The sequence below is a fragment of the Pristis pectinata genome, chromosome 20, assembly GCF_009764475.1.
Source record: "Pristis pectinata isolate sPriPec2 chromosome 20, sPriPec2.1.pri, whole genome shotgun sequence".
NCBI lineage: Eukaryota > Metazoa > Chordata > Chondrichthyes > Rhinopristiformes > Pristidae > Pristis > Pristis pectinata.
Window position 1 is genome coordinate 9,729,385 of NC_067424.1, and position 22,181 is coordinate 9,751,565.

At 42.7% G+C, this 22,181-nt stretch overlaps 1 protein-coding gene across 2 annotated transcripts in view; it reads right to left on the reverse strand.

The window, feature by feature from the left end:
- pik3c2b (phosphatidylinositol-4-phosphate 3-kinase, catalytic subunit type 2 beta) overlaps positions 1–22,181 on the reverse strand; it is a 107,757-nt gene that overhangs the window by 39,757 nt on the left and 45,819 nt on the right. For both annotated transcript variants that reach the window (XM_052034876.1, XM_052034875.1), the window contains 3 exons: positions 16,188–16,310; positions 12,927–13,094; positions 7,681–7,792 (listed from right to left, as the gene is read on the reverse strand). In XM_052034876.1, coding sequence (XP_051890836.1) covers positions 7,681–7,792; positions 12,927–13,094; positions 16,188–16,310 — 403 coding nt within the window. The remainder of the gene's footprint in view (positions 1–7,680; positions 7,793–12,926; positions 13,095–16,187; positions 16,311–22,181) is intronic.

A 22,181-nucleotide genomic window follows, 5' to 3' on the forward strand; every position in this document is an offset into this window, starting at 1 on the left:
GTGGTTATGGCAAAGCAAGAGATTTGGTCATAACACATAGATGGTGTTGCAGGAAGAGGGTCTGGTGATAAAGGAAAGATATCAATCAAGGATTTCTAAACAGCCCTATTATCTCTTCATTTCATGGGACATTAGAGAAATCGGGGACTAAACGAAAATGAGAGAAGGGAACTGTTCATGGCCATAGCTGTGAAACAGATATTCTGTGTGGTAAGGTACATCCAAGTCTGCGGGAAGATGCAATGCACACAAGCAAAACTCATGACCCACCGAGCCCCTCCAGCAGTACGCTTTTTTGCTCCATATTCCAGCACTTGCAGTCACTTTTGTCTACAAGTAAAACTTCATTCTTGAAGCAACCATTCCTCCTTTCTTGGAACTTGTTCTATGCATGCCTCAAAAGCAAAGGTTAGTTGTTGCTGGATGTATTTCAGCTTGTGTTTTTACAGGATGAGTATCAGTTAGAACACTGTCCAACACAGCTGATGGACACAACTACTATGTAAGTTACAAGTTGACCACAGGATTCTGTTGCTGCAAGTCTTGGACCTGGACCAACCAATCAGAAATTGCACGTATCAGTGGGATTACAAAGGAAAAAGTTCAGGTGGATTCTTGGAAAGATAACAGGAAGTCCATCTGTTTTTAAAAATCAGTTGCTAGTCATGGCCCCTCTGATCAGTCAGGGTTAAAACAAACAAATAAGCAATTCAGTATCAGTGTGAATGGAATCAGTTAGCAAGAACTGGCAAAGATTGTCAAAAAAAAGTTTCCTTGAACTGAATTAACCCTCTTTTTATTTGATCACCCTGTGGCTTTGCATTATATACATCTACATGAAGGTGAAGGATCTGATTTGAGGATTCCTCCTCACCTTTGAAAGGTTTTTCTCCCATTTGAGAACCACCCCCCCCCCCCCTTAATACCATCAGTGGAGGAACAGAAGCTGCATTTATCTAGAGCCTTGCACATCCCTGGATAGAACCAGATATTTTGCAGCCAATGAATTACTTCTGGAAGCACAGTCACTTGTTATGAATGTAAAGGCGCAAGCTAATTCGTGCACGGTATGACACCACAAACAGCCTCGTCATAATACAAATGATCCATGTTTAGAGATAAAAGAGACTGCGGGTGCTGGAATATAGAGCAGCAAGCAATCTGCCGGAGGAACTCAGCGGTTCAAGCAGCATCTGGGGGGGGTGGAAGCTTTGGGTTGAAACCCTGCATCATGACATCAGTGTTTAAGGTGTTGCCTCCAACACTCTCCTGTCTTTGGAGTTGTGCCATGGGATCTTTCACGTTCACCCACGAAGGCAGAAGGAGCCTCAGTTTAAAGTTTCATTCCAAAGACAGCACTTCCAACAGTGCACGATTTTTTCTAGTACAGCAGGGTCAGCCTGTAACATACACTCAAAAGTCCCTTGAGTGCAACTTGCAGCCCAAACATGACTACAATGCTACTGTAGTGACACTCGGGGGAGAAAAGCATGTCGACAATATAATGACTGAAAATCACCTTGGTTGAATGACATCAGAACTGCACTTAATCAGAAGGCAAGAGGTGGAAAGAGTTAACCTTTAAAAAAAATTCTAGTTACAAATGAGATTCCAGATTGATTCTATTTTGCTATTTTTAAATTTAAGTCCAAACAAAGAGCTAAAACAAAAGTTTTCTGAAAGACGATATTGTAGTTGATCTTCCTCATTAACTGAGTGCCACATCAGCACACGAGGCAGAGAGAGCCAGAGCAAGCAATTCAGGAATCTTTGCAGCCTGCTTTATCAGACCCATATGAGAACAATACACTTTAGGTCACAAATGTTTTCTCGACAAATCCTGTCAAAGTTTTTGTTTTTCTTGAGGCTTAAAAGTAGATTTTGCCCCAATAATACTTTTAAAAGATTCAGTTTCCCCACCCCCACCATCATACTTTCTATTTTTCTTTCTCTTTCATAGATTGGCATACATCGTATAGAGTGGAGAGAATGTGTGGGGTCTTGTGCCAGAACTCAGTTAATTTGGTTTGGAACCACCATCAGAAGCTAAATGCATGCAAGAGCTGTTCAGCTTCAAGTTTCACTTACTGTATCTACTGGCTGAAGTTTACTTTAAATAAAGCATGTCTCAAAGCGCTTTGCCGTCACTGTTACAAAATGGGCAAGATGGAAGCTAATTTGCACACAACAAACTCCTAAAAAAAAAGCCACAATAATGTCCAGATATTGATTGGAAAGGAACAGAGAAATTGTGAATGTCCTATTTATTCAAAATGACAGGAAGGTTAGACATAGCTGAGTATGACTTGCAGCTGAGTCAGGAGATAAAAGGTGCAAGTTCCACTGCAGAGACTCAAGCACATCACTCAAGCTGATTCTTTCAATGAGTAGCAAAAGAGTACTGCTTTCTCAGCTGAGTATAACACTCCTGATGTAGTACTGGCTTCCACTTATCAAGAATACTAATTACTTCATTAGTTTGTGCAAATTGGTTTTTATTTTCCTCACATTATGTGATTATACTTCATAGGATTTCATCGGCTGTAAAGTACTTTGGACCTCTCATGGTTATAGTGATGGGGTCTTGGAGAGGGATCGCTTGGAGGGTCCTTCAACCAACCATTTACATTAATCCCGTTTATTATTCCTCCATATTCCTATCAACTCCTCTCAAATTCTACCAATGACCTACACACTGGGGCAATTTACAGTGGCCAATTAACCTGTCAACCCACATCGTTGGAATGTGGGAGAAAATGGAAGAACCCAAAGGAATCCCACATGGTCATGGCATAATGTGCAAACTCCAGACAAACAGCATCAGAGGTTAAGATTGAACTTCCATCTCTGGTGCCGAGAGGCAGTGGCTAAACCAGCTCAACCACCATTATGAAAGGTGCGTTCTAAACACAAGTCCTTCCCTGCTGATGTAGAAGGAATGATGTTCCCAGGTAAAGAACTTTCTTCAATTGTAAACAGTATTTAAATCAGAAAACGTTAACTGTTTCTCTCTCCACAGGTCCTACCTGACCAGAATTTTTCTTACTTCTGCTTTTCATTTCAGATTTTCATGAAATTGGTATTTGTTAATCACCACTGATTTGTTAAATACCAAAATTTTCATTCCACCCTCTGACACAACCTCAAATGTTTGAAAAAAATAATCTGATCATAGTTTCAGGTTGGAGACATGATGAAGACTAACAGTTACTTCCAAAAATAAGTATTCCTATTATTTTTCATAAACAAACCCATCCAAACAGCCTCGAACTTGAACCAAAACCCACCACCTGTTAGCTTCCTGGTAGTGTACTGGTTAGCGTAACGCTATTACAGTGCCAGCGACCCGGGTTCAATTCCCGCTGCTACCTGTAAAGAGTTTGTATGTTCTCTGTGGGTTTCCTCCCACATTCCAAAGACATATGGGTTAGGAAGTTGTGGGCATGCTATGTTGGCTCCAGAAGCGTGGCAACACTTGCGGGCTGCTCCCAGAACATACTACGCAAAAGATGCATTTCACTGTGTGCTTTGATGTACATGCGACTCAAAGATATCTTATGTATTACCTCTGTGCTTTTAACCCTTTTATCTCTGTGATTTTCTCCAATTGCATAATCCTCGACATATTGGTGGTCCTCCAAGTCTGACCTCTTGAGCATATCTGCATTTAATCACTTTCCAGTAAAGACTTGTGCAAGTTAAAAATCTATCACCTTCATCTGGTAATAGAATGTGAGATGAAGATGGGGAGATTGAATTAATTTGTTAATATTAAAAGCATTATTTGGGCCATATTTCTGGTCTGCAAAGCTTCCTGTTGCCATATTTTTGCTATAATTTAAAGATTAATGTTTTCTATAAAAGTATCGTGTCAGTACTCACAACTGAAGATGCCCATGTTAAACTATCACACTGCAGTTCTGCCTTTCCATCAGTGGCAGCAATGCGAAAAAAAACCTGCTGGAGGAACTCAAGTGGGTCAGGTAGCATCTATGGAGGGAAATGGACAGTCGATGTTTTGGGCCGAGACCCTTCATCTGGGCAGCAATGCAAAACTTGATTTGTGGCAATTAGCTTTAGGCCTTCCTTGAGGGCTCCGACCAAATCCATATTTCTGCTTCCAAAACCATTGCAGGTTTTGCTAGTAATTATAAATATCAAACCAGAAGTGTTATATAAAAATATGCTGAGCACAAAGTTCAAAAACATTAAATGAATTATTCCTTTGCAACCTGGGCATGTGTGAGACAGAATAGGTTGCAGGGAAATAAAGCAAGTTGATGGGATTGTGCTGAGAACTGGCAAAGACTCAAATAGGCCAAATGGTCTCTCTCTATGTCATATAGATATATAAAATATTACATCAGAACCCAGTCCAATTATACCATGAGCTTGCTTCACCTGAAGACAACACTTGGGTCTTTACTTCGCACATTGCAATGCCATAAGAAATCAATTTGTCCTTTGTTTTAAAAAAGAAATTGAATGTCTATATGGTTAACACTTTTCCTTTTTATGTGAATCTGACTTTCATTCCAAACAGAAAACAGCTGTTTTCAAAACTACCTCAGGATTTTGGTATCTTTAATGACAAGCCAGAAATATTTCTGAAGCCTTACTGTTGCCAGAAGTTTGACATTTTTGATTGTAAAGTCATGGATTGTTCCATTTCACCATGGAGGATCCCCTCTTTAAAAACGTTCATTGTTTTGGGGGCGTTGTTGGAAGAATGTATCTTTAGAGGAATATACTTCTCTCCCCATACACTGGGTGTAGGGCATGAATCATTTCTGTCAGTGCGTTCTCCAGCTGCAGTGCACGCTGAACTTTCCAAAGAATTGAACTCATAAATAAAAAGTACTCTTTTTAGGTGCCAGAAATTTGTTGTAAAGACTTTATGAGCACAAGCATAAGCCTAGGATAGTATTGTAATCTTAACCAGCATATACATCAGAATATGGAAGCAATAATGTCCCCTCAGAAATATGACATGATATACTGAGCGCTTCACTTATTACCCACTTTGTTACCAGTTCAAGACCAAGTCTGAGTACAGTTCCCAAACAATTCTGTCTCACCATTTCACCTTTGGTGCTGGTAAAATTTTACTTAATTGGAGGTACAACCTTCATGCTGAGAAGCTAAATTGTTAAATGCCAGCGTGGCTTTGTGGTAGAACTTTTCTCCAAGTCAGAAGAAGTAGTTTCAAGCCTCACTTCAGGGGTTAAACAGCAAATGTACGTCAGAAGTTCCAAATTGTTGAGGATACAAAGGTCTTCAACAGGGTTGGGGATGGTAGGGGTGGGGGTGGCAAATGCACTTGAGCAATTGAGCAATGATATAATATTCATCATTGCACAAGGCTATGGATACTTACCAGCAAGCTGACCTGGTCCTTGCTGACAGGCCTGGGAGGGGAAGTGGGTGGTGAGGTCATCACCGGGCTCTCTAGATCCAGGAAAGCCTGTATACCCTGGTCAGACTTGGTGAGGTGGAACGTACGGCTCTGTTCCCTCCATTACACAGATCACCTGTTTCCACCTCTTGCATCACCTGTCCGTTCACAACTCAACCCGCCTGCTGACAAAATCCTCATCCAATCCCTTGTCACTTCCTGAGTGTCCAGGATTGACTCACTAGCCTCTTGTCTCTGACATTCATTCCACTTGTATGGCCCACTGTTGGTCAAGGGCAGAACATTGTAGGGCAGAGAACCAGGGCTGGACAAATCAACTGTGGTCACTCTTTAGTCCAACCTAATGAACAACCTATCTTGCCACATCCTTCAGAGGATGTGGCTGGTGAACCATTTATGTAACCCAGCTCCCTGGAGTTCCCCTGTCCTCTGCTATCTTCACTTAAGGCCATCGAGGCTGGTTCCTGACTGACATCATTGCTATTGCTCCTCCCCAACAATATAAGCTAATAGGGACCCACGGGCAACTGGCACATTTGGAACATGATGTACATTAAGTTTGAGAACCTTCAGAATGCAAATGGATTATTCCCCAATGCTCTTTCATCAATGACAAAGTAGATGGCAAAATCCACACGGACCTCTCCTCTGTACAGGTCAATGGACTGCTGTTGCCTGGTTCCACTCTCTCCCATTTGATCTATCAAAGCAGCAACCTATTAATGGCTTCTCTTCCCACCTAAGTTACTTCAGGAAACCATTAAGCATTGATTCTTTGCCTCCCCTTTTATCATCTGCCCTGCCCATATCTGACATGTTTGACGTCACTGCATCCAGGTTTATACCTCTACCACTTCTTTCACTCTTCCTTCCACTACTTTGGTGCTGTCAGACTGGTTTTTCAACATTCAGTTTTAGTTTAGCCATCACTTTCAGTTCCACTATGAAAAGTCTAACTACCACCAACCCTACCCCGGCATCTGTCTGAGGCTGAACCTGATTATTTTTCACCCTGACCAGAAGTGGGGTGTCTGACTCCTCATCCACTCCATCACAAGGATCACACACTTCCATCTCTTGCATTACCAGCCCCATTCATAACTCAACCCATCCACTGGGGAAAACATCACCCAAGCCTTTATCACTTCCATATTCAATTACTACCAACTTTCAATTTTTAATATCAAATTCCAAGCAGTATATCTGGAATGCAAACAATTGAGCCACCCACTGCCAAATCTTACCAAGTCACATCTCAGCCAAAATGGCTTGCTGCTCTAAAAGCAAATTAGAAATCAAGTTAAAATAGATCAAATGGATGAGGACGGAACCAGGCAATAGCATCCATTGACCTGGACAGAGGAAAGGTCTGAGAGGATTTTGCTATCTACTTTATCATTGGCTAATGAAAGGGCATGAGGGAATAAATTACAAGAGAACACTAGATTTACTATCTGAACTACCAACTCTATTTTCATCCTCTATTCTTGCTCTCCATAATCATTTGTACTCTGTGCCCTCCTACTTACCACATGATCTCCATAAATTTCAGCATGTCCAAAAGTCATTCAACCATGGTTATTTCCATATCATGTCTCGCCCCTCTATCACCCTCGCCTTCATGTTTAGATGCCACTGTAGTATTACTGCTCTCCACATATAGCCTCCATTCCTCTGACCCTACTGCCTTACTTTCTCCCGGCAGCTGTGTCTTGAGACCCCCATTGTCTGGAAATCTTTTGCCTAGAAGTCTCCATCCTTGAACCTACAAGACTCATTCTTAATTTTTTTTTTCTTTGACCCCACTTCCTTTTCTTCAAGGCATATGCACATTACAGGAGTGTTACAAATATTTGTTATTGCTGCTGTATATAATTGGTACCATTTTCCTTACCAGTCTTGCCATTACATTAATGGATCCCCTTTCCTATTAGAGCTATTAAATCCTTGAGCAAGGAAGTTATAGAGTGCATTGTTCTGAATTTCACCTCGTGCAGTGCACAGAAACAAGTCCAACCGGTTCATGCTGAGGGTTATATTGAGTATGAATTACGCTTTTGCTGCAGTGTTACCATTTCCTTAAAATGAATACAGCCAAATAAATTCGAAGATAAAAAACAAGTGGTAATAAATGGGCAGAATTTTTGAAAAAGTACATGCAATAAACAATTTGAACGATGAAAGATTTTGAACTATCATGAGGTAAATTGCTTTCAAACACTGACAAGCAGTTCTTGGTTTGACGTTGACGTTGTGTAACTTACCTGAATGATGACACTGTCTGGCTGGATGAAATTGCAGTCAGTTGACGTGGTGAGGCTGGTTCGTTGGCAGGATGGCCACAATCCAAGCAGCTTTCTACCACATGACAGTACACTGGAGAACAGGGCAAGAAAAACATAACTGAATTATGTGTCAAAACCACATACTTGACAACTCACACAACTTCAGGATGTCACAAACCACTTTACAACAAACTAAAATAATTTTAAAGTGTTGCCATTGCTGTTCTGCATGAAACATGGAAGCTAATTTGTACATAGCAAGCTCCCACAAACTGCAATATTCTTGTGCAACAAAGCTACTCATCTCTTTCCTGCACCCACTGCTCTATACAAATCCCTTCCTTCATCCCCATTAGCATTCCCCCCAATTCCTACACTAAGAATCCAATGATCTTGTTCCTCCTGCAGTCTTGCCCAACTCCCTTCAAATTATTTCCACTCAATGGCTGAGAAACAAAATTATTTAAGTTATTCAACATTACAAAGAATGAAAATCAAACAATTTCGCCCTACACATGGCCAACATTTTATTTGTTAGGTTTTTAGTGAGACTACAGAAACATACAACCATACAAGTTTTCAACACATTGCATCTGTGTAGTTTCTTTATGATAACTCTTCAAAACTGATCCCATTGCCTGCTTTCACAGAGATTTGTCTATTTTTTTGGCTTCAAGTATTTCTTCAATTATACCTTAAAAGATGAAAATGGTCTCTATCTCAATTATTTCCTGTAGCAAAACAGTCTGCGTATCAACAACCCTCTGTAACACAAATTCTCCCACTCTCAGTAACATTTATAATTTTTGAACTCATCACTGCCTCCTCAACCAGAAGGAAATATTTACTCAGATAAAATCCTTACTTTATTTTCAAAGCCAATTAAATATTAAAGTAAAACTGCTTCCAATGACTTAAGGATCAATAACCATAGGGCTCAGTTTTAATTTAAAAGCAAAACACTGGATGCTGCAAATCTAAAATAAAAACAGAAAATTCTGGGAAATAGTCAGCAAGTCAGGCACCATCTGCAAGGAGACAAAAAAAAGTTAACTTTTCAGGTCAAAGACCATCAGAACTAGAAGAAGTTACAGATAAAGATGTTAAGATACAGACCAGGGGAGGGGAAGGGGCAGAGACCACGAGAGGGAAGGTCTGCAATAGGGTGGAAGGCAGGAGAGATTTAATGACAAAAACACCACCGAAGGGCACAGATACATGAACCAGAGCTCACGTTAAGATAAAGTGCATGCCTTGTATGGAATGGTGGAAACGCATTCAATAGCAGCTGTCAAGCAAGAATTGCATAAATAATTAAAGCAGAACAACTGCACAGATATGGAGAAAGAGCCAGGACAATCCTAGTGGGCTGAATGGCCTCCTCTTTCACCATACCATTCTATAATAAATCTCCCTTGATCTTTCTCTGCTTCATTGTATTTCAGATTCCTCCACATGACTGCGATTTCCCATCTCTGCCATCATCCTGTTGAATTCATTACGTGCTTTCTGTTAGGGTGGGGTTTGTGTGTTAAAGACAAGAGGATATATGGCAGACCTGAATAATCACCAAGAAGGTATTAAATAGGAATTGAAAACAAATCCTGGATTTAATTTTAAAGAATTTTGTCCGTTCTATTCCTTATTAAGAAAGTAAACAATATTAGCAGTCCAATGGTGATCGGCTGTATATGGGGGAATCTCTTCAAGTCAGATTTAAACTGGGATCGGCAAGACTGAATTTTCTTTGTTGACTGTATTAGTCCTACTCAAAACATTAGTCCTTGTGTTCTGTTGTAAGCCACGTAAATATTGCAGCTTCAAGAACAAATCCAAGTCCGAGGGCCTAGTGACGATTCACCTTTTCACCCAAAACATTTTCACTATCCACAAAACACAAGTCCGAACATTTGCAGCCCTCTTCAATGAGTGCATCTCCAACAACATTCAAGCAGCTCAACACCATTCAGGAAAAAGCAGCAGCTTGATTGGCATCCCAGCCACTACCCTAAACGTTCAGTCCCTCCACCATCAGGGGTCTGTGGCTTTGGTTGGTGTACGTACAAACAAAGTGCACTAAGTAACATTTCTTCTGCAGCACCTTCCAAACTTGCAGTGGTTTGGGAGACACTGGTGAAGACCAGGAGAGGTGTCTTGGAACATCAACATTTGCAATTTCCCCTCCAAGTGACGGGACATCCTGACTTAGAAATAGACCGTCATTCTTTCGTCGTCGCCAAGTCTAAACTCAGAAACTTCCTCCCTAGCAACACTCTGGATATATCTGGTCAACAGCAAAAAGGCACCAGCAATAAATGCTAGGCTTGCCAGTGATGCCAACAACCTAAGAAATGAAGAAATAAAAATCTTCTACAGGTACATAACGGGAAAAAACACTACAGTTCAAATCAATTGGAGACCTCAGTCAAACAGGAAGAGGAGCACTGTTGGCAAAAAGAGCACAGAACTTTGTCCTGCTTCTGATTTGTTATCTATACTTGATGATGTTGATGAGGGGTGCGAAGGTCAAAAACATTCTGACTGTTGTTAAAGCCAACCAATAAAAAAAAAATCACCAAAAGTTTTTTTTTAAAATATAAAAAAGTTGGCTGGAATTCTGGATATCTCTATTCTACAAAGAAACAGGGCCCCTTGATCTCTTTTGTATCTTTACTAATGCTTTGCTCCATTTTTGTGAAAACCTCTTGTGACCATTCAACTGGAGCTTTATGCACCACAGCTGTCCTTGGACTGTGTACTGACATACGGTCTGCATGTCTAATATCCAAACAAGGAATGCTCCTGGTCTGCCTGACGAGGTGGGGGGGGGGGGGGGGGGGGGGTGGCAAGAAGACGGTGGGGACTGGTTTGTTTATTTCACCCAGTTCCATAGTGTCCTGTTATTCGGGGTTTGCAACAAGGGGCACTAGTATTTGAGGGCCAAAAACTAATTTCTCTGCAGAAACTTCTAAATTTAACCACTTTGACTGCATCGGCTTTGAACAAGATATTACACATTTGAAATAGACGGAGGTAAGGTCTTCATTCAAGTGCTACAACCGATCTCAGTGTCCTCTGAGAGGGAACTGACTCCTGCCTCTGACTCCAAATCACTGCTTGTGTGGGCGGCAGTGAATATTCTCTGGGACTCATTTCTCAAAACTTTTGCTTTGTTATTCCCCCTTTCATCTTTGAAAGGTGTTTCATTTCCCAAACATGCTTTTGGACAATTACCAGGTTTGTTAGTTTCTGTGTTAAAGGTCCCTGGGATCAAATATTGTGTTAAATGCAGCAAACATGTGCAAGCTGTAATGTTCTTCAAAGTAAAACAGCATAGTGATACTGACTCTAAGCTTAACCATGGACAAAGTTCATTTGAAGGGCTGCCAGTGCCCATGCAACAGAAACCCAGCAGAAGTCAGTACAGGCAGTCTCCAGGTTACCCAAGGGTTCCGTTCCAGAGAACTGTCCGTAAGCTAATTTTGCTGTAAGTTAGAAATGTCCGTTTTCTATAGCTACTCATATTGTATCACTCTACATACACTTGCTATAATTCTTTCATTTCACGCCAACAGTACACATAACTAAACTAATGGAATATATACTCTACCCAGACATTAATGAATAGTATGAAAAATGCTAGTTTCTTCCCCTCCACCATCAGATATCTGAATGGTCCATGAACCCTTTTCCTTTTATTTTTGCACAATTTATTTTGTAATTTATAGTAATTTTATGTCTTGCACTGTACTGCTGCTGCAAAACAACAAATTTCACACCATACAAGTCAGTGATAATAAACCGGATTCTGACAAATGCTTTAAAAATGTATGGGAGAATTTGTAAGTCAGGTCATTTGTTACTCTGGGAACCCCTGTACTTTCAAGAGAGGATGGAGAAATATACATCTCTGGGAGAAACTGTCGATTATTATTTTGCAGCTTTCATAGCAGTGCAGTGTAATTCATCGGGATCCACAGCAGTGATTACGAAAACACAAATACCAAGAAGTTGTAATTTGTACTTGTATATTAGGTCCGCAAGCTCTTTTTCTGCTTGAGAAATTGTATTTTGTTACAATTTTGCTTCATTTTATTCCGTATAACAACCTTTAGAATGGAAATTGCCCACATAAAGATGTCACAATGTAATTACATCCTACTGCTATGATGGCATTGTATTATGCTAGTCTTTCCTTCATTTTCCCAACTTCTCAAGGCTGTTACAACTGTATGCTCAGCCCCATCCTCCTGTATCCTCTATCTTTATTTCATCTGGGGCAGTAGATTTATTAATATTCACCAAGTAACATCCAAACTTGAACATATGAAAACAGCTGCAGGCTTCTCTCAATTTTTGATTCTGTTTGTTCAAAAATATGTTTTCTTTAACATATTGGACCATAAAACCAATGTGAGAAACACCATAACTAAATACTGCTGTTGTAGACTATGAAAGTAGCAACTTAAAGACACAAGACACACATATGTGAGTAAGTAGCAATACTGAACAGCACTTCTGCTACTTTTGTTGAATTCTGGCCAAATCAGTTGTTTATCAATAGTTTGAACTCCTCTGAGATCAGTCAGTCAACCAGCAGTCAATACACCCCAAGGGTTAGTTACTCAGATTGACAGCCACAGTGTATCCTTCAAATCTCCTGATGCATAAAGAAATGACATCATGTATACTGCTGAGAGGCAGTCCCACTGAAACCCTTCATTGGTGTGTCTGACAGAGTTCAGCAGATGGCAGCCTGCAACTTTATAGCTTACAACCAACATAAGTGATCTGTGATCCTTCCACAATGACATGTAATCAGCACCACTGGTAAGAATCACTGCAGGGTTGGCTGTCCCATCACTGGCCTGAAATGCTGTAGGATCCGTTTCACAGGCACATGGCAGCAGTGAGCCAGGGGCAGTCTTACCATTACAAGTCAGTGCTGCTGCAGCTAATCAATGTGGCCAAATACAACATTAATACAGCTCTTCATAAGAAGATGGGTTAGCAATGCAGCATAAACCAGCAGTCTTTAAGGATCAAATCAGTTAGAATGCCACACTGGCTTTTATTGTAAGCAATGTAGTAAGCAAATGAACACCAAGACAAAGCATGAGTAAAGCCAACCAGTGTGCTCATGCGAAAAGGCATTAGTTTGTGACTTATCCTTCTCTGGATGGCCTACAAAGAAGCCCAACTCTTACTCAAAATAAAGTGCTTACTGTCTGAAGTTGAAGAGTGGCATAGTCACCCATCCCATAGTCTCGGGGGTGCGCCGCTGCTTGCTGGCTTCTGACGAGCTCCCAGGAGGAGGAACAGGAAAGGCGTAGAGTGTCAGCGTCAGGAGGGTCTCTCTTGGCAGCTGGTTAATATTAATGGGAAAACAGATCCTGGAAGAGACATACGAATACATAAGTAACAGTCTGTTGAACTAGAGGCAATCACTGGGTAACTAATGGGTTCCGATTTTACAGACATCCAAAAGTCAATTTTGTCTGCAAGTCAGAAAATGCACAAAAATAAGTCAATATGGTCACCAAACCTCCACAGTATTGTAATGAATGGCATCAATAGCACACAAGACTGATAAAAACAATTACTAAAAGGGGGGAAAAGAGGGGGGGGGGGGAAAGAGGGGGGGGGGAAAGAGGGGGGGGGGAAAGAGGGGGGGGGGAAAGAGGGGGGGGGAAGAGGGGGGGGGGAAGAGGGGGGGGGAAGAGGGGGGGGGGAAGAGGGGGGGGGGAAGAGGGGGGGGGGAAGAGGGGGGGGGGAAGAGGGGGGGGGAAGAGGGGGGGGGGAAGAGGGGGGGGGGAAGAGGGGGGGGGGAAGAGGGGGGGGGAAGAGGGGGGGGGAAGAGGGGGGGGGAAGAGGGGGGGGGAAGAGGGGGGGAAAGGGGGGGAAGGGGGGGGAAGGGGGGGGAAGGGGGGGGAAGGGGGGGAAGGGGGGGGAAGGGGGGGGAAGAGGGGGGGGAAGGGGGGGGAAGGGGGGGGAAGGGGGGGGGAAAGAGGGGGGGGGAAAGAGGGGGGGGGAAAGAGGGGGGGGGAAAGAGGGGGGGGAAAGGGGGGGGGGAAAGGGGGGGGGAAAGGGGGGGGGAAAGGGGGGGGGAAAGGGGGGGGAAGGGGGGGGAAGGGGGGGGAAGGGGGGGGAAGGGGGGGAAGGGGGGGGGAAGAGGGGGGGGAAGAGGGGGGGGGAAGAGGGGGGGGGAAGAGGGGGGGGGAAGAGGGGGGGGGAAGAGGGGGGGGGAAGAGGGGGGGGGAAGAGGGGGGGGAAGAGGGGGGGAAGAGGGGGGGGAAGAGGGGGGGGGGAAGAGGGGGGGGGAAGAGGGGGGGGGAAGAGGGGGGGGGAAGAGGGGGGGGGAAGAGGGGGGGGAAGAGGGGGGGGAAGAGGGGGGGGAAGAGGGGGGGGAAGAGGGGGGGGAAGAGGGGGGGGAAGAGGGGGGGGAAGAGGGGGGGGAAGAGGGGGGGAAGAGGGGGGGGAAGAGGGGGGGGAAGAGGGGGGGGAAGAGGGACTAGTTCTGCTATTCATACGAATGGACATATATACTTATGTCAGACTTTTGAATTTAATAATATTATGGGAGCTCGTTCGAATATAGAGGTGTCCACAACTCAGGTGCTTGTAACCCAGGAACTGCCTCCACCAACTCTGGTTTACTAATGAGATAGAAGAGGGGTGTGGACTAGAAAAGCAAACTGGAATAACCATACAGTGGGAAGGACTGCATGGGTTAACTCCAGTGGACGAAGAGCCTATGGAGCAAATGTTTTGAGTGGAAATAGGAAAGCTGATCAGGAGAAAATGGGAATAGTTACGTAAAGGAGGTTACGCAGGGATGGTAAAGGATTTCCACATGAGCTGAGGGGGCATGGAGTCCAGTCACATTTCAATTGTGGATGAAGGTGGTCTTCATGATGGAAAGGATACAAAGTCAGAAATTCATCTTTGGGCCAAACACAACAGCAAGCTCTCAAGTGATCTGACTCAGCATCAGACTGTTACCAGGGATGGAAGGAATGATCAGGGAGTGTAGTCTGTGACAAGAACCAAAGGCAATGGATTCTGTCTTTCCTGTATTTAGTTGGAAGAACTTTTGCTGATCTACTGTTGAATGCCAAACCACCAGTATTAGAAACCACAGACAGCAGAAGAGCCAAGAAAGTTGGTGGCGAGTTAGGACTGTGGCACCTGCATTTGTTCTTGAGTCCAGTGCATTTTCATTTGACGCTACTGGGATCAGCATGTCCCCCCCCCCCCCACCCCCACCCCTTCCATTTCACATCTGCAAGGACAGGTTCTTGGGGAACTCCAGATGTGCAAGAACAGGAAGAGAACCTTTCAAATTATATCAATAGATTATGGAAACAGGCATGAGCAGTTCTACTCAGCTGGTCAAAGGAGGCAATGGATTGGGAAGACAAAATGCAGACACTGGAAATTTGAAATTAAAATGGAGTGTGTGTGGAACTATTGAGCAAGTTATGCAGCATCTGTGGAGAGGAAAACAGAATTAACATTTCAGGTTGATGACCCTACAGAAAATGAGAACAGTTAGTTCTAAGTTGTAGTTAAGAGAAGTGGTGAAAATGGCATTTGCTTTGTCTCATTCCACCAGCCTCCATAAATTTCAACTACCTTCAACCTGATGTCACGAGACACATCTTCCCCTCATTCAGCACTCTGATGGGACCATTGTCTCCAACAATTTCAGACCACTAGTCTTGTAGATCAAATCAGAATTGGTCAGTGCTGATGAAAGGTGCAAAATTAACTGCTTCCCTCTCCACAGACACTGCCTGACCCATTGAGTATTTCCAGCATTCTACTTTTTCTCTTTGCATTCCTCCTCTGTTTCAATTCAGGTCCTCCTATTTACATCTCCTCTGGACAGATCAACTCTAATTAACGAGCCTTTGTCACCCACTCTCAGCCTGTACCACCACCCGATCTCCATTCCAAAGACATTCCCTATGTTCTCTCAATCTCTCCCACGTCTCTGCAACTTAAGACATGCTTGAATTCTATTTTTGGTTCCAGTTGTAATGAAAGGTCATCAAGCTGAAATCATTGACTTTTCTTTAATTCTCTCTCCATTGGTGCCACTCCAGCTGCTGAGTATTCCCAGCATTATCCTCGCCCACTAATAACAGAATGCTCTCTAGGCTGGTGATAGGTTAAGCGGAATGCAGAGAGATAGCTCACCATGATCATGTATGCTTTGATGAGAATCATTTCAGTACTGTAGCAGGAAGAGCAATTTGAATGGAGGAATTAAGCATTCATTTCCAGTAAAGTTGGGCAAGGACAGCCGACAACCTAGTCAAGGAATTTGTTGAAGGATGTGGGATTGGACAATAACTTCCAAGAACAGTGGGAACGTGAGACAGGCCGATTGACCCAAGTGCTGCAAACCAAAATTAATACTCCCAGAATAATTTTTATAAATAAACATTTACATGTGGGAAAAGTAGGTTTAATTTACTTACTTCTGATCCCATATGAGAAGATGGAAGAGGTACTTGTAGATGTGAGTTTTCTTTGTCTGCAGCTGACTGCAAAGCTCCTTCCCTCCATGGCTGAGGCCACACGACAGATAAAAATCTTCATAACTGTAAAAGGATGGACGGGTTAAAAAGATTATTTTCAGTCCCGTTAACAAAAATTAGCAATGGTATCTGTTCTGCTCCAAATTTCACCAAACATCCAAGGTCAGCAATTCAGATCAACAACCTTTCACGCTTGATCTCAACTTGCATCTCAGCATCATAGAACAGTACAGCACAATACAGGCCCTTCGGCCCACAATGTTGTGCCAACCTTTAAACCTTGCCGAAGACTATCTAACCTCTACCTCCCCCATATCCCTCTATTTTAAATTCCTCCATATACTTATCAAGCAATCTCTTGAATTTGACCAATGTACCTGCCTCCACCACCACACCAACCACTCTCTGGGTAAAAAACCTCCCTCTGATATCTCCCTTGAACTTCCCACCCATTGCTTTAAAGCCATGCCCTCTTGTATTGCGCACTGGTGCCCTGGGAAAGAGGTGCTGGCTGTCCACTCTATCTATTCCTCTTAATATTTTTATATACCTCTATCATGTCTCCTCTCATCCTCCTTCTCTCCAAAGAGTAAAGCCCTAGCTCCCTTAGTCTCTCCTCATAATACATACTCTCCAAACCAGGCAGCGTCCTGGTAAATCTCCTCTGCACCCTTTCCAACACTTCCACATCCTTCTTATAATGAGGCGAACAGAACTGGACACAGTACTCTAAGTGTGGTCTAACCAGAGTTTTGTAGAGCTGCATCATTACCTCGCGGGTCCTAAACTCGATCCCACGACTTATGAATGCTAACATCCCATACGCTTTCTTAACTACCCTATCCACCTGTGAGGCAACTTTCAGGGATCTGTGGATATGAACCCCCAGATCCCTCTGCTCCTCCACACTACCCAGAATCCTGCCAATAACTTTGTACTCTGCCTTGGAGTTTGTCCTTCCAAAGTGCACCACCTCACACTTCTCCGGATTGAACTCCATCTGCCACTTCTCAGCCCAGCTCTGCATCCTATCAATGTCCCTCCGCAATCTTCGACAATCCTCCACACTATCCACACCACCACCAACCTTTGTGTCGTCTGCAAACTTGCCAACCCACCCTTCTACCCCCTCATCCAAATCATTAATAAAAATCATGAAAAGCAGAGGTCCCAGAACTGATCCTTGTGAGACACCGCTAGTCACAGCCCTCCAATCTGAATGCACTCCCTCCACCACAACCCTCTGCTTTCTACAGGCAAGCCAATTCTGAATCCACACGGCCAAGCTGTGAGATATTCAGTGTGAGAAATTTCCTTTTCTCTGTCACAAAGGTAGATGCAAGTAGGACACTAATCCCTTTCACAGAAATGGTTGAGAAATTTCAAATTCTCCTTCTCAAAAGCTTGCTGGAAATTTGCTTTCAAGACCAAAAGGTGTGTTTTGTCGAGCACAGGTATCAGGCAAAGTCGGGATAATGGAGCCAAGATGCAGATCAGATAAGATCTAAATGAATGATGCGGGAGTACAAGGGACTGAATAGCACACTTATGTTCACATGTTCGGAGTTGCAAACTTAAACATACTGGATTGCACACCATACGGTTGGTAGTTTAGCAAACTACAACAACTTTCTATCATGGGCTAGTAGGTCATTACTCATTCCATTCAGGAGTGCTCCTCTCTAAGGTATTAATACTAATCATTCCTTGTGCTAACTGGAAAAACTATTTCTTCAAGAGGACTGAAGAATGAAATGAATAAATGTATAACAGCAATGCGAGGGTTAATCGCTGAGTACTTCTTTATGGGAGTTATTTATTTAGCAGGGTGGGGGCTACTGATTGCATAACCATGTTGTGCTAGTTATGAAACAAACCAAGGATTATTCATAATGTTATTAAAATCCAAACTTATGTTTTTGTCAATTTTATGAACCAGGAACAACTTTAATCAAACAACACCGCAGACCGTTTTTGCTCCAAAACAAATTTGAATTAAGGTGTAAATGGAGAGGTTCTGTCAATTCTGCCGGGCAACGATGACTCACAATGTAACTTCATTCTACTTTTGCATAGTGTGAGTTCTTTTTAAAGGTACCGAGCAGGCGTTTTTCAATGATGGTAGGCGTGCAGGATGAACAAAAACAATAGTTAACCAACTTTTGAGCATAACAAACCAACTTACTGGGGCAGTTTTAACTCTGGGTTGACTATCCCTACAGGGATGGAGCACAAATTCCTACAACATATTTACATAGTGGCATTTATACAGACTATACCAAGGTGCTTCACAGGAGCATAATCAAATAAATTTTGACATTTGATGTTCTTTCTGCACCCTAACAATTCTATGGCTCCCTAGACAGCTAACAAAAAAATGCAAGATCATTTAGCACCAAGGCTGGATCCCAGTTAAAGAAATTCTTGCAATGGGGACAATGTAAAGACTTTGAATGCTAGTTATAAAAAGTGATTTGATAAAATACAAGTGGTCCTCGATTCCTTGCCGGGGGGGGGGGGGGGGGGGGGGGGGGGGGAGGGGGTGGAAGGAAAGAGTTTTAAATTTTACACATTTACTACAAAGTGGTGAAACAAACTGCTTCTGAAATTATACCATAGTTCTCAGAGTTGTCACTTCACGTTGAGAAAAAAAAGTGCAGGAGCAGTTGCTGCCCCTCCCCTCCTCCTCAAATCCATACCTCAAGGGGTGTGGGAGCCAGCAAGAGGCAGAAGGACATCTGTCTATTCAAGATGCCTGCACAGAAAATACTTCTCAGCACAGACCAAGCATGTGACAGGTGCCTGGCGACGAGTAGGGGGGCGGATTACATCTGGGGACAAAGGCCAAAGGGCAAACAGAGTTTCCCAGGGTACATCATTTATCAGAGCCAATCGTCAATCAGCATATATTAGAGCAACACAATGGCAGAGGTCCCAAGGGGCACGGCAGTTCTATCAGCCTTTTCTATCACACGGGGCCTTGGAAAGAGGAGGGGGAGAAAAAACACTGTGGGAAGTTTCCCAAGATTCGAACAAACCCCTTCGGCTACTCCAAAGCAAGTGGCAGGTCAACAGGCATTGGCTGATACCTTTACCCTTCAGACTGAGTCATGCTGTCTCCCATTTGTTAAGAGGGGATAAATAATAAAAAAACAGCAAGAAGGTCTATTGTTCACATTGCAGCTTCAGCCACAGGCCAGTGCAGAGGATTAACCCTTTCACCAGCCAATTGTGATTACACAGATGCTCACAGGATCACACGGACTTCTGCTTTGGACAGTTCACCTTGTGTCTGTGATTTGATTCTTTTTATTTGACGGTGTCGCTAAGCACCTACTGGGCACCATCTGCTCTCCTAGGATTTCATTCCCAGGATATTATGCGGATAGCATTGGTTAGCAATTGAACCGAATGCCTTTAGTTTTGTGTCTCCCTTCCTCTCTGAAAGGCACTGATTTTGCAGTTTCAGATTCCCAGGAACCAGGTTGTGGCGACCAATTTTTTGTGTTTGTGGGTCTTGTAAGAGAAAGCAGGCTAAATGAACGTGAATGGCAGCTTATCCAAACTTGATGCAAGCCTCTGCCAATGAAAACTCCTTTTATCCCCTCAACAGTACCACTGGATGGTGAACAGGAGTTCGGACTGTATCACCTTTTCTATCCCAGGATTGCCTACCACCATTAATCTGTTGCAAGTTTAAAGTCCCCATCAACTGCAGTTTCACCAGCCACCACCCCCAATTTATATTACATGTTGTACAGAATGCCATGGTGTCAAGACCCTCTCCAGAAATTAGAACTCCTAATACAGGTTGACACTTCAGTATAATACAGAGGTGCTTTATTGTGGGAGGTACTGTCTCTCACATCAGACATTAAACCAAATCCAAATGTTACCTCAGGTGGACATAAAAGTATCCAGACATTGTTTCAAAGAAGAGCTGGGGTGCCTTCCTCAGTAGTTTTTTTTCCCCTTGACTAACATTTAAATATGTTTTGTGATCATTATTACATTGCTGTTAATGGGAGCTTGCTGGGCAAAAATCATTTCCCATGTTTCCTACACTAACTACAGTACTTCATTGCCTGTGAAGTGACTGGGGAACACTACAAGGCTGTGAAAGCCATAACGAAATGCAAGTTTTTTTGTTATTTCCTCTTTCTGCCACAATCATTCTTGCCCTGGTTCAATGTTACACTTCTCTTCTGTTATATTTCAACAGCTGAGTTTCAAATCTATGCCAACTCTCCAATGCAGCAGTGAGGGAGCATTGCCACATCACTGGTGCTGACTTCCAACAGCAGAGGAGAAAACACCATCTTTTCAGTCCTGCATGAATTTGAATTCAGAAGCAAACAAACATAATTGTAACGAGGCTGTGCAAATCAGCTGGAATGCAATCATTGCTTAAACTCCATCGCACCATCACTTCTCAAGCTTCCCACCCCACCACACTACACCCATTGTCACCACCACCATGTTTCAGTATGAGAATATTCTTAAGGAAATAAGTTGTACATGGAAAAAGTGGCTATGTTATCTGTCCACAATTTTTAGACAGGGAAACTACTAACTGATAGCAAGAAGATTTTACTGATGAATTCATCTTTATTGTTCACTGCTGCCACATCAGTTTACCCAGCAGTACTCTCAAGCTCAACAATTACAGCTTGTATTTATATAGCCTCTAAAAGAGTTAAAAGTCCCAAAGTGGTTCATAGGACAACGAGCCTCATAAATCGATATTAGAAAAGATGACCAAAAGATTAAAGAGGTAAATTTTAAGCACTTTGAGGATTGTGAAGTGGAAACCTGGTGAGGATTAGTAGGGGAATTCCAGAGACCCTGGCAGCTGAAGGCATAATTGCTAATGGTAGATGATAAAAATTAACATTGATCAAAAGAGCAGAATTGGGGGAGTTCAGAGATTTCCGAAGGCTGAAGGAGACAGGAATAAGGAATGCTGAAGCCATGGAGGAACATGAAGATAACGACTAAACATTTTAGATTTCCAATAAGTTAGTCTTTATAACATGCATAAGATCAGCACTTACATTGGGCATGAAGGCAAGAAAAAGTTTGTTCATATGATCAAAAACTTAATTTAGTCTGTCCTCCAGAATACCCCTCCTATGCTCTCTGCCTATAATTTAGCTTCAAGCATGCTTTCATCAAAGCTTTCGTCAGCTTGTTGAGTGGACAGTCAATGTTGCTTAGATGTCGCACTTGGAACTGTGATTGGCTGACCATCAACTGAATAGCTTACACCTTAATTTCACGTGAAGGGATCAAACACCAACCCTGTTAAGGCACTATCAAGATCAGATGGCCCAATTAATTAAGATGTCTGTTGGATTCAAATTCCTGAGGTTTGCAGTGCTGAAACTTGTTTTTTTTTCTGATTCTGTTACTGAATTAATAATTCAGAGAATTAAAGTCATACCATGGCAGATTGAGAATTTAAAATACTGGTTAAAAAATAAAGTAGGTAATAAAAGGCCAGATTTGGCAATAAAAGTCTAGTGTCTGTAAAATTAACCCTGAAGTTGCTGGAGTACCATAAACAACCCACTTGTCTTTTCCATCAGTACCCACATGTAATTCCTCTCATTCATTAAAGCACTGACCTTCAACTTTCTTCTGAAGTGCTCTGCACCTACAAGACTAGATCATTTTCAGGTCAGTTCCACTTCACCTCTTCACTCATCTCAAATAAAACATAATTCAATATCTAGGCTTCTACCACTGGGCTCACATTATCTAATAGCATTGATGGAGACCATTCAACAGAGTGCCCAAGCTGGGTGTCCAGTAAAAAGTAACCACTTGGTAGCACTGCCCAGCATTTTCTTGTTGTCCTTTGCAATTTTTCCATATATTTTTCTGTTCCTCTGTTTCTATCATTCAGTGTGCTAACTCCCCCCTGCATAATGA